The following is a 13,165-nucleotide window of genomic DNA, read 5'->3' as shown; positions in this document are numbered from 1 at the left end:
ATCTGACTGGGGTTGGCTTCTAATTCTTGATAAGACCAAAGGGAGACATTTTATCCATGACATTTGGGTTTCAATCATTAGCTTAACTAGAGCTCTTTTAAGAGTTTGATTCATTCTCTCAACCCGACCAGAACTCTGTGGATGCCATGGAGTGTGTAATTCCCATTCACTCCCAGGGCCTGAACAACTTTCTGTAATGGCTTCGATGTGAAATGAGTTCCCCATTCTGAATCAATCCTGTTTGCCATCCCATATCAGGGAATGATTGATTCTAGAAGTGTTTACTCACAACATTGGCATTGGCTTTCACAGTGGGTGCCACCTCTACCCAGTGAGTCACGTGATCCACAATCACTTGCAAAAACTTCCACTGTTGTACCTGGGGAAGCTCAGTAAAGTCTACTTGGATGTTTTGAAAGGGCCTTAAGGGTAGTTCTCGCCCTCCTCTGGGTGTTTTCCTCACGATTTTCTTATTCACTTGTTGACATATCACACACTGTTCAGTTACTTGCTTAGGTATTCTGAAAATTCCTATGCAGCCCCAATCACTTAGAAACTGGTCACTTAGCACTTGTGTACCCCAATGTGTTGTTCCATGTATGCCTTCTAGCATTTTCTTGGCAAGGGGTTTATTCAACATTTGCCTCCCATCTGCTAATCTCCACTTCCTTTTATTATCTTTCTTGGCTCCTATTTTAAGGAGTTCTTTCTCTTCTGTCCCACTGAATATGGGGACTTTTTGCATTTCTCTCATGGTTGCTAATACTATTATTAGTTATTCTGTCTTTGATTCAGTTGCATTTTTAGCTTCTAAATTGGCTAAATTGTTCCCTTGCTCTCCTTTTTGATGTCCTTTAACATATATCACCCCTACTTTCTCTGGTAATTGTAAGGTTTCTAACTCTTCTAAAATAAGTTTTTTTGTGAATCAGTTCCTTTCCCCTTGAATTTAAAAACCCCCTCTCTTCTCAAAATTTTCCAAAGGTATGCACTATTCCAAAAGCGTATTTTCAGTCTGTATCTATTATTCCCCTTTTCTGTGCTAATATTTCCAGAGCTCACTTCAGGGCATAAAACTCACACGCTTGGGCTGACCAGTTGGAAGGTAACTTTCTCTTTTCTATGGCTACTAACCTTTCATGCACTATAGCGTACCCCGATACCCTGTGCCCCTTTATTACCCATGAAGATCCATCGAGGTACAATCATTTTCCACCTTGGAGTGGTTGATCTGTTAGGTTCTCTTCTACTCTAGTTTGATGATTTATAACCTCCAGCCAATTATGTATTAGTTTCTCATCTGTTTCTCCATCCAGAAACTGGGCAGGGTTGAGTTGGTTACTCACAATTAGCTCTAAACCATTTTGTATTAAGATGTCTTCATACTTTAGCACTCGGGAACCAGTGAGTGATTTCTCAGCCTTTTGGCTCAGGATACTCCTTACTGAGTTTGGGATATGTATCTTCAATTTTCCCCCAAAAGTGTAATTTTTTGCTTTCTGCTATGAGTAGGGCAGTCACTGCCACAGCCTGAAGGCAGCTCGGCCACCCCTGGCTGACAGGGTCTAGTAATTCTGATAAATAGGCCACTGGTTTCCTGGATCCTCCCCAGTCCTGGGCTAATATTCCATGTGCTACCCCTTTTTCTATATCCACAAACAATAGAAGGGTTTGTCTGAGGCAGGAAGACTCAGTGCTTGTGCACTGACTAATTTTTGCTTTAAAGCTTCAAACTTTTGTTCATCACGTTTTCCCCACCTAATCTCTTCTTCAACTAACTTTTCATACAAGAACTGGATGGCCTGCATGTAGCCTTCAATCAATAGCCTACAATATCCCAACAGGCCTAAAAATCTTCTGACTTCCCTCTTAGTTTTTGGTCATGGCAGTGAGACTATCCCCATAATTCTCTCAGGGTTCAGCTACCAGCTCCCTTGACAAATCACATGTCCTAGGAATTTTACTTCCTACTCTACAAATTGTAGTTTCCCTTTTGATACCCAAAGTCCTTGATCCCCCAGAAAATTTAACAATACTATAGTGGATTCCCAAATTTTTTTTCTTCCTGTCCCAAGAAAAACAAATAATTTACACATTGGATGAGCTTTAATTCAGGTTTAATGGAAAAGAGTTGTAGTTCTTCTCTCAAGGCTTGACTGAAGAGGTTTGGGAATTCAGAAACCCCTTGGGGTAAACTTGTCCACCAAACCTGTTTCTTCCTCCCAGAATTGGGGTCCTTCCATTCAAAGGTAAATATATCCCACTTTCCTCTGCTGGTGAGCACACCCAAAAAGCATCTTTTAGGTCTATCACACTAAACCACTGGGATGTTACTCAGTACTGTAGAGGGGTTAGGCACTACTGGGTACCGATTCACTGTTCTTTTGTTCACTTCTCTCAAATCTTGAACAAGCCTGTAAGTCCCATCTGACTTCTTTACTGGTAATATGGGTGTATTATGGGGGGACATACATGGTTCTAAGGTCCTGTCCTCAAGTAAGTCCTGGATCAGTGGCTGCAGCGCTCATCTCCCTTCCAGGGAGAGTGGATATTGTCGTACCCGAACTGGATGGTTCTCATTAACTATTCTATTACTATAGGTTTCATGTTCAATTTACCTCATTCTTTTGGTTTTGCCCAGAATTCATCTCATGAATTTTGTCCTCATCTTCTTCCCTTAATTGGAGAAGCCTAACTACCATTTTCCCTTCCTCTGGAAGCACTCTAATGTCAAACTGCACCTGTAAATCCCGTCCTGATAAATTTCACCCTGCTTCTGGAATTAACAGAATATCCCCAATTCCTATTTTGTTTGTTCCTTCAAACTTTATTTGCTTTATAACTGAGGCTTTGAACCCTTCCCCTTTAGCACCTACTACTTGCACAGTATCTTGACCTTTTTTGCACCCCTTTGGGATTCTACAGACACAAGTTCTTTCAGCCCCTGTGTCTACTAAGAATTCAAATGCTTCCTCCTGGGGATCTATTTTTGAAGTTATCAAGGGCTCCTGATGGTATCCTGTCCCCAGGAGGTAGAGCCCCTGCCACCCCTAATCTTTCGCTTCTCCTTTTTTCTCAGTCTCGTAGATCCTCAGCTCCTTTTCCCTCTGGGGGAAATTCTTTCTGATATGCCCTCTCTCTTTACAGTAAAATCAAACTGGTCCTGGGTTCCCTTATTTCCCAAATTCTCCTTTTTGTGCCCAGTCCCAAGGAGCTGCATCCCCCCTCCATCTATCTTCCTGCACTTGGAATCCCCCTCTCTTACCTGGGTAGTTCTTTATGTTCTGGTTTCCTTCCCTAATGGTAGTTACCGTTACCTTGGCTTTTGCCTTGGCCTTCTCTTAGTCCCTCTTTACATACTCCTTCTGTGCTTTTCTTAAAAGATCCTCTAATCTCCTTTCTTGCCAACTATCGAGCTTTTCTAGCTTCTCAATATATCTGGCCAGGCATAAGTGACAAAATTTATCTTTAGTAAAATCTGTCCGGCCACCGTGTCAGGGTCAACTCCTGAATATTGCCTCATTTTTTTCCTCAACCTTTGTAACCACTCTGTTGGGGTTTCTTCCCTCTTTTTCTACTCATCGAAAGCCTTATGGGCATTTTGATTACATGGAGCCGCCTCTTTGATGCCTTTTGTAATCAATGTTCTGCATTCCTCCATGTCTTGCCTTCCCCCAGTGCTGTTGTGGTCGCTGGTGGGGTGCACTATGGGCATTTTCAGATCCCCAGGAGGTCCTTGCACATGCTTCCTTTCCCATATCCATATCTCAGCTGCATGGATCATCTGTCTTTCTTCTGGTGTGAATGGTCATTATTGATTGCATCTCTTCCCATGCATAAATATTGGGCCCCAGAAACTGATCTAACTTTTCCACTAATCCAATGAGGTCCTCTAGTAATCCCTTCAATTATTTCTTGAACATTCTCACATCAGAAGAACTGAGAGGCATGGTTACAAATGTAATTCCTCCCTGCACCTCACACAGTGGTACTTCCCTCAGAGGATACAATCCCACTGCTTGGTTCCCATACACCGATCTGCTTTCCTCTCATTGTGCCACCCTGTTTGTGGTGTTTTGACTAGGCCCATCAGGGGGTAGGGGAAGTGCATCTGAGGCTATTGGAGGTGGAGGGGGTAAGTGTTCTAATGGGTCCCATTCTTTATTTTCTGATACCTTAAACATGCTCACCTTTGAGGGTGAGGTCTCCCTCCCACAGCAGGCAGCACAGTCACTCTCTTCCCGATTGAATGGTTTCTTAGCTCTTACATGGATGTTTAATGCCTGACACATCCATCCTTCATCTGACCCATACCTCGGCCAGTATACATGATTGCTCCTAATTTCCCTTATGGTCCATTCTACCATGCACTAGTGAATCATTTTGAGCTCATCCTTATCTCTGGTATTTGGGTCATATTTCCACCGGGCTAGTTTCCTTCCCAGTGGGCCATCTGGGGGTATAACTATTGGTACCTCTTCAATTTCTACTCCTCCCCTTGGGGATTCCCTATTTTCCCTACAGTCCCATCCTGACTGGCCGATCACAGGCCCTCTTCCAACAGAGCCCACCTTTCCAACCACAGGCCCTCCGGAGAGAGCCTGCCTCTCTCAGAAGGGAAAAGGAAAGGGGGAGTGGGAAAAAAAGAAACAAGGAAAGAGAAGGAAAGGGAAGAGAGAAAAAACCCAAAAAACTGTACTTCTCTTTTGAAAAGTAAAAATAAAAAACCTCACGATCCAAGGGCTTCCATATCACCGGATTGGTCCCTGCCCTTCCTCTCCTCCTTGGTTCAATGCTCTGGTCCCACGGTCGCACTCTGCTCCCTCTCCCGCCTGGCTCAGCTCGGCTGTGGCCTGCCCCTGGCCCAGTTATCCTCGGCAGCTGCAGTCCCACCCCTGGCCCGACCTGGCTCAGCTTCGGCAGCTCCGCAGGACCCGATTCGACTCAGCAGATTCCATCCCTCTTCTGACCCAACTTGGTTCGGCTTCAGTGGCTTTGCCCACCCCAATTCAACTCAGAGGCTCAGCCCACCCCAATTTGGCTAGGCAGCTGCAGTCCTCCCCCTGGCCTGACTCGGCTCAGCCTCAGCGGCTCAGACTGCCCCGATTTTGTTTGGCTCAGCAGCTGGCACAGCCTGACCCCCTCAGTTTGGCAGCTCCACCCTGACGTGACTTGGCTTGGTCGCCGGACTGCCCCGACCCCTTTGGCTCAGCAGCACACAAACTGCTGCACCGGCTCCTGGGTGACCCCCTGCAGCAAACCCCTCGATGGCTACCCCACTCCAGCCCGGCTCCGGGTGGCCCTGTTAATTATAGTGCTGGCTGCACCCCAGAGGCTGCCCCCGCTCTGAGTGATGCACGAGCCACCATGACATGTGGAGCTCACCGCCTCCCTTGGTGTGTGCTGGATGGGAATCCCACCCTGGGTCCCCGTCCCAGGCACAAACAGGGTTTCCCTGATGGGTGAACCCAGCTCCCAAGTCCCCACAAACCCTTCAATCCTACATGTCCCACCGGCCATGGGGTCCTTGTCTATGGGATACCTGCTCTCCTCCCCCACCATGCATTCCACTGTTCCTTTTTCCTCTCTACCATCCAATATCCTGACACTTCAAGGGACCAGGATGGATCCAGTATATTACTAATGTAAAGCTCACTTTCATACACTGGAATTACAGAGTCACAATCTGGCCAAAAATAGTTATGTGGGTGGTGCTCACCCCCCTTCCCCTCTTTTCTTTATCCCAAAGTCTCCTGCTGTCTTTGGGCTTCCAACCTGCAACCATTGGTGGAACTGGGAGAGTCCAATACACTCTGCCAAATCTGTGGTAGGGGGTGCCCCTTTTGAAAACTCCTAAGGACACCAGGTGTATTTCCCAGACGAGTCCCCATTTGTGAGAAATGATGCTCACTTCCAAAAATTTAAAAGGATTATTAAAACCCTATCAAAAAGTACAACAGAAGACTGAACACAGAAAATATTACGGCACAGGGAGCAAAGGATTTTTTTCAACCATGTGCTCGTCCACACAATGGATGTTTTGCCTTTTAACCCTTTAGCCCCTCTCAAAAGCTTGTTAATCAACTCTTTCTTCACTGTCCAGTGGTAGCAGTCATTTCCTTACATCTTGATTGGGGGTCAGGTGTTGCCATAGCAAAAAGCCAACCCTCCCAAATACCCCAACTACCAGGAAACAACAAAACAATGGGGGAGTAAAACATAACTATAAAACTATGAAACTTGTCTTAGGATATCCATAATATGTGCCTTTTAATTGTGAGACTCAACCACCGCATTACTCATCTATATCAAAATTATTTCAAAACTGCTTCCTGTTCCACCCTGACTGTCCTGCAGAGGAACAGGCCATCTTTCATGCACTTCTGCAAGCTCAGGCTTCTCATTTTATGAGGAATCTGGCATGGAAATGGCCATATTAAGATGGAGAAAAGAAGAAGAAATGGATTAGAAATTCTTAGAAAAAATTACCCTTCTTACAGGCAAAGTTCAGATTCTTTCAGTCTTCTACTCTGGGAGATGCAGATTGTTCTGCTGCTTATCGTGAACTGATTGTTTTCATGCTCTTGATTTATACCAGCACAAGAGATGTAGAATCATCTAAACTGAAAACAGAAAGAAACTGCCTCTGACAACCAATTTTCATGTTCTAGATCACTTTCCAGGTGCCTATGGAGACGCGTGAATGATTATCACACAACTCTCCATTTCTGGCTGCAACACCTGGAGATTCTTTCTCTGAATTCAGTCAGGGTTGCGTTCCCCAACGAGTCCTGTTACCACCTCCTGTTTTCCAAGGTTGGAACAGTCACAATGAAAACCTCACCAATGGCACAACTCCCCAGTCCACCAGCAAAAGAAAGGAGAAGTTGTCCAGTTCTCCAAACATTTGTCCTGCTTTGCTGCAACAGTCCTGCTGCAGGCACATTGTGGAAAGCCAAGAGAAGCTGCAGGTGGTGGCACATCTTGACAGGAGCTTGACCTCATTCTCCAGGAAAGGTTCTTGGAAAGGGCAGACAGGACTGTGGAGGAGATTCCTGGAAAACTGAACCAGCTTTCCAGAAGTGAAATGAAAATGGAAAGAAACCATCTGAAATGTTTTTCTCTATTTATTTCTATGCTCCCCTTTTCCATCTTGCACTACTTCTCCATGCCATGAGTTCCAAATGGATCTCACCTCACAGATCAATGACATAGTGAGTTTTAGACACTCAAAAATACCATGAGCTGCACAGTTTGCATTCCCCTGTTTTTGTTGGAAAGCAATGCTGGAGCCATCAGTGCAGTGCTTGGGTCAGGTACGAATCCTGCAGGCAGGGAATGTGCCCCAGCAGTGTGTGACCCTCAGCAGGGACAATGCTCAGCAATCCTGCAGGCAGGGAATGTGCCCCGGCAGCGTGTGACCCTCAGCAGGGACAATGCTCAGCAATCCTGCAGGCAGGGAATGTGCCCCGGCAGTGTGTGACCCTCAGCAGGGACAATGCTCAGCAATCCTGCAGGCAGGGAATGTGCCCCGGCAGTGTGTGACCCTCAGCAGGGACAATGCTCAGCAGCGTTGCTGTGCTCGGTCCCCATGGAACCATGCCAGGAGCAGCTGCTGAGCTCAGAAGCCATCGCAGCCCATGCCCTGCTCTAGAGCCCCTTGGCAGGGTGGGCTCCTGCCCTGGCTCTGTGTGCCAGGAGCCGGCAGCGCTGGGTGCAGGGAGCCCAGGGAGGGCACAGAAACGCTGGGTGAGAAATGCTGGGGCACAGCGAGATGGGCGAGTGCAGCCGGCCAGGGCAGAGGAGCAGCACGCACAGGGGCACAGCCTGCAGGACACATGGCCAGGGGGAGAAAAAAAAAAACTGCTCAGGAGGGTGGAGAACAAACTTTTAGTTGCAAACTTCAGAGAATGAGGTACTTGGGAAATCTGAAACAACGTGTAATTAAAGTATATCACTTCATTCAGCTAAGAAAACTGAGCAAACTCTAACCTGTCCAACTTCAAGTTATCCAGATTTTGAGAAGAGGAAGTCAGGAGAAGAGAGAGAGGGAGACAGAGATCCACAGTCAGTCATGGATCTCAGCTGCTGTGAGATCCGGGGCCATGGGATGTGTCAGTGTCCCACCCGTGTCACAGCCTGACCTGCTCTGGTCCCTCTCTCAGGTGGGGTTTTTGGGGTGCCAGGGGCTTGGCAGCCACTTTGGGGCTGCACCAGAGGCTGCAGTGGCAGGGGTGGGACAGTGACCACCCCATCTATCAGAACTCACCCTGCCCCCAAACACACACTGGAGATGTCTGGGGCCGTTTATCATTTCTCTGCTTTCCAGCACCGAGGCAACGGACTCTGGCTACAGCTCTGAGCTCGTGCCCAAGGCAACCACCCCTGGCAATGGGGGTCCATGGAGCTGCTTTCAGGAAACCCCCAAGAGCTGGGGAGTGCCCCAAAACTGCGTCAGAAATGTGAGATACCTCCAAAACTCTTCAGTAATGTGGAGCATTCAAAAACTCACTCAGTAAAGGGCTTTCCCTCCCTTCATTGTCCCCAAACTTTGGCTGCCTCATTCCAGACCCCAACCCACCTCCCCAGTCCAAACCCCAACACATCCCACCACTCCTGGACATCAAGACCCCCTTCCCAAGCCATATTTTGCTCATTTCACACCTCCCTAACCGCATCCCACCTATCCTGCACCACCCAGTGCCCATCTCACCCCTCCTGATTTGAAGCCCACTTTGCTCAATCCCCTTCCAACCCCATTCCACACCAAGGGGCTGTGGAATCAAGGAATTTTGGGGTGGGATTGAGTAGTTTTCAGTGGCATTGAGCAGTTTTGAGCTGACAGATCAATCCGTCTCATCTTTTGGAGTGCCAAGAAATAAAGACAGCTAAACCAAATACCCACAAAACTCCCCCATATCCTCCCAGATATCTCCCAGAATCCAAGACTTCCCCCAAAACTCAAGTAAAATGTGACGCTTTAGATGCCTTTGATGAATTTATTGATTTTTACCCCGATTTTCTGTGTTTTGAAGGGAGAGAGATAAATCAAAAGATGATGAGAGGCAAAAAAAAAGGAACACAAACCACTTCTGACTGTATATCAAAGGGAATGTGAGTCACCAAGGCTCCGACCAATGTTGCTCCTCTGATGGGGATGGAGTTGGGGCAGTGCATGAAGCTCTTCCTGCAGTCGGGGCTCTCGCAGGCCTTCCCTTATCGGTGCCTCCATTGGTGTCGGATAAAGAACGAGCGGTCTGAGAAGCTGTTCCAACATTGGGTACACTGTAGGGCCTCTCCCCGGTGTGGATGCGCCGGTGGATGACGAGGGTGGAGTTGTGCTTGAAGCCCTTCCCGCAGTCAGGGCAGCGGAAGGGCCTCTCCTCCATGTGAATTCATTTATGTACAAGGAGATGGGAGCTGGTGTGAAACCTCTTCTGACACTTGGGACACTCATAGAGCCTGTCCCTGGTGTGGAACCTCTGGTGGACAACCAGGTCGGAGCTGTGGCTGAAGCTCATCCCACATTCCAAGCACTCATAGGGCCGTTCCCCAATGTGAATCCTCTGGTTGCAGAGCAGGTTGAATCTCTTCCTGAAGATCTTCCCACAGTCCAAGCACTCGTAGGGCCTCTCGCTGTCATGAAGCTGCTCTGAGCTCTGGCTGGATCTCCAGCCACCTTCCTGGCACAGGGTGTGTCTTTCCTCCTCAAAGCACCCTGGGCTGCGTTTGGAGCCCCCCCAGAGATCCTCCTGTGGGATCTCCAAGGCTTTTTCTCTCCACTGGGTTCCTGAACCATGGAGCTGCTCAAAACAGCCTCTTCCACGAGGTTCTGCCGCGGGGATTTTTCCTCCCTGGTCTCCATCCTCAGCTCCTTCCCTGGCGTAGGAAGGACAAGGAGAGGATGGAATTTGCCTATGTGCCAGAGGGAAGGGGAAGGAGATCCCCCAGTGCATCCCCGGAAGGACGGTGTTGGCAGCAGGGTTGTCCTGCAGCCGGGGGCCATGCTGGGCTGGGAGATGGAGCAGGAGAGAGGGGGAAAGGGGAACTGACTTCCTCCTCACCTGCCTGGGTGTCCTGGGACATCTTCCTCTTCCTCGCATCCTCTTCCTCCATCTGGCCAAGGTTTGGGAATGGGAAATACTGGTTTGGGTAAAAACAAGGTGTGAATGCCTTGGGCTGGGGATTCCTCTTGCCCAAATCCATCTCCAGAAGCCATCTGGTGTCCATAAAAACCTCCAAAAATCAAGAGTGAATTAAAAAAAGCCACCAGGAGTTTCCCATTTCCAGTCTCATCCCTCTTGAGTTATGGTTGGTCCCCCATCTCAGGGCTGGTGGGGATTCCATCGGTCCTGGGGATCCCTCCTCTCCAGGGTCCTGCTTTTGGATTCTGGGAGGTTCTGGGGTCCCAAGGTCCCCCTCTCCAGCCTCACCCCAGTCCAGCCACTTGGGGCTCCCCCCTCTTCCCAGCACCCTGTCCTGGCTTTGGACAAACTGGGGAGAAAACCTCCAAAGGGGTTTCCTCTAAAAAGCAAATTCAAGCAGCCCCTCCCCCAACCAGATCAGGAAAATATTTCCTTGGAGAAAAGGGGAAAAAACCTATTTATTTACCAGGCAAAGAATTAACCAGCACAAAAAGTGAACAATATTAAACAATAAAACCTCTTGCCGCTTCAAAAAAGATGACCAACTCAGAAAGTCCCCCTGTGGGCTGTAGCTCAACTCACTCAGTCTCTTATCAGTCTCTTATAAGTCTCTTATCAGTCCCTCTGGCACTGGAAATGCTGCAGCCCAGGCTTGGCCAGGTGGTCCACAGGTGTGAGCTGCTGGTGCTCTCTGGCAGTTCAGTCCAGAGCAGTTTTAAACAGCTCCAAAAAGAAAAAATCACAGTCCAGGAAACTTCCCTGCCTCAGCAAGCTAAAACCTAGCTAAAAGCAAAGGAGAGCTCTGCCCTGCTGTCTGTCCATCCGCAGACCACTGATACCTTAGGTTTTAAGTTTTTCTGTTCTGCTTTGGTGTGCAGCTTTTAGCTTTATATTAAGTGTTACTGGGATCTTTTCTCAGGGTGGTGAAGACAAAACAATCCTGTTCTAGCTGGAGACTCAAAGACAATCTCTTATACTTCAGGCTCAAAGCATAAACAATGTGAAAAGAGGAGGGTGGCCAAGCAAGAAAGGAGGATGAAACATCATAATTGGAAGCTATTAATTGGACTGTTAACTCCTATCTAAAACTTATAAAAATGTCAGATCTCGTGACCAAGCCCTCTTCTGCTCCCATCTTGGAGCCATCCAGGCACAGCCACAGCTGTGGCTCCAGTACTGCCAGGGTGTGGCCTTTGAAGGCATTTCAATAAAAATCAACTTTATTCCTCTTAACTCCGTGTGGCCTCTGTTCCAGCTCCTTAAGACATCACAACAGTCCAGGAGCCGGAATGTGGAGGAGTGAGTGCAGTTTCTGAAAACAAACTGCAGCTTCTTTCTCCTCCCCTGCGCTCTCAGAACCAGCCTTAAAGGTGCAGAACTCATTTCTGGGCTAAACAGACCGATGGGGTTCGAGCATCATGAAGTCACCCCAGGACACCCCTGTCAGGGTCAGGGGGTCCCGTCCCCGCCTCATCTCCTGTCTGCCGGGGGTCCCCCAGCTCCGGTATCGCCCCTTCCCCTCTCCCCGCCCCGGGGGTTCCCCGTTCCACAGCCCCGGCTCTCACGGGGATCCCCAAAACCAATGTCCCGCCCCGTCGGTACCGGGCCATCCCCACGTGGACCCCCGGGACCCTTCCGAGGGGCGATCGCGGCTCCTCTGCCCCCGAAAAAGCTCCTCTTAGGGAGCCCGGGGATACCCGGGGCTCGAGTCCGGCATCTGCCGGCTCCGAACACTCTCCAAGAAAATCCTCCCGGAGACCCCTGGCTGGAGCCGGGGCGAGCTCGGCCTCCGCCCTCCCCTGCGGCTCGGGGCTGGGGGCGATGCTCCCGGGGCAGGGGGTGCTGCAGGCTCGGCGTGCGGGCGCTGCGAGCGCCGCGATTCTCCCGCTCCCGCTCCCGCTCCTCCTCTCCCTCCTCTTCCTTCCGCATTTCCTCCGCTCCCAGCCCGGACCCCCCTTTCCCACCGCTCTGCCCCGCGGCCCCGCAGCACCGGCTGCTGGGTGGGGGAGCCCCCGATCGGCCCCAGGGCTGGGCAGGGGCTCGGGGACCCCCCCGGGGCGGATCCGTCCCCCGGCCCGAGCCCCAAATTCCGCTCCGGGGCCGCCGGGCTCTGCGGGCGCGCCTGGCAACCGGTGAGTCATCGGCGAGAATAGCTCTGGTTGGCTGGAAATTGTTTACCGCGTCCTCTGATTGGCTGGAATTGTGAAAGGCGCTGCTCCCTGCGGGTGACCCTGGGAGCTGCGGAGTCCGGGCTGGAGCCTTTTATATTTCTTTCTTTTCTCTGAGACCATTTTCCAATTTCTTTCTGTCCCTCTGAGAGTTCTTCCCGATTTCTTTCTCTTCCTCTCTCCTTCCCGTGTCTCGTTCAGTTCAATCCAAGTTCGAGCAGATCCGGAGCTTTCGCTCCCATGGTCTCATTCGCTCCTTCACTGGGGCAGAGGCGTCTCTCCCTTGCGAAATCTTAACCCATGGGCGGGGTCCTTTCCCAGCCCAATCCTTCCAGGATTTTGTTGGCGGCTCGCTTCCATTTCCTCCCTCTAATTCCAGCAGGGAAGGTGCTGGAAAATGCCCGGCAAAGCCACCTTTGCTGTGTGCTCCGGGAGCCCACAGAGCTGCTGGACCTTGTCCCCTGGCCCTGCACAGCTCCTTGGGAGGCACGGCAGGAGCAGCACTCTGGGAGTTTCGGGAATGCCCCTCTGGCATCCATAGCACACACTGCCAGGGGCTAGAATTCCAGTTCCCGGCCAGGTAAAGATGTTCCTGCCCTTGAAGGCAAAGCACTTAAGAAGGTGCCAAGAGCCAAGTGGAGCAAGATCTTACAGTGACATTTCACTGCCAGCCTTCATAACTTCACCCATGGCTGTTGGAGCTCGTGGATTGGGAATTAAATCATGACAGGGTCTTTGGTGGGAGCTGCCCTGGCTCAAGGCAGACCCTCAGAGAGAAACAGAGAAGGGAAAGAGAGGCAGGAGAGAAAGGAGGGCACAAACACAATCAGCTGAGAAGGTGGCACTCGGAAA

The 13,165-nt window shown here is 49.8% G+C and overlaps 1 protein-coding gene across 1 annotated transcript; it reads right to left on the bottom strand.

The window, feature by feature from the left end:
• Positions 1 to 8,919: 8,919 nt before the first annotated feature.
• On the bottom strand, positions 8,920 to 10,230 carry LOC132085972 (zinc finger protein 852-like). The gene is made up of 2 exons (XM_059491436.1): positions 10,065 to 10,230; positions 8,920 to 9,879 (listed from the first exon to the last, which is right to left on the bottom strand). The coding sequence occupies exons 1-2, from the start codon at positions 10,217 to 10,219 to the stop codon at positions 9,396 to 9,398; spliced, it is 639 nt and encodes a 212-aa protein (XP_059347419.1). The 5' UTR covers positions 10,220 to 10,230; the 3' UTR covers positions 8,920 to 9,395.
• Between the last annotated feature and the right edge of the window lie 2,935 nt (positions 10,231 to 13,165).

The sequence above is a fragment of the Ammospiza nelsoni genome, chromosome 34, assembly GCF_027579445.1.
Source record: "Ammospiza nelsoni isolate bAmmNel1 chromosome 34, bAmmNel1.pri, whole genome shotgun sequence".
In the NCBI taxonomy this organism is placed as follows: domain Eukaryota; kingdom Metazoa; phylum Chordata; class Aves; order Passeriformes; family Passerellidae; genus Ammospiza; species Ammospiza nelsoni.
This window is presented reverse-complemented; position numbering and strand designations above follow the sequence as displayed.

Bases quoted from the DNA above. Each gene is read 5' to 3' on its own strand.
- LOC132085972 (XM_059491436.1), bottom strand. From the start codon at position 10,219: ATGGCTTCTGGAGATGGATTTGGGCAAGAGGAATCCCCAGCCCAAGGC. The intron at 9,880-10,064 runs GTGAGGAGGAAG...TTCCTACGCCAG, and splicing joins GTCCCAGGACACCCAGGCAG to GGAAGGAGCTGAGGATGGAG.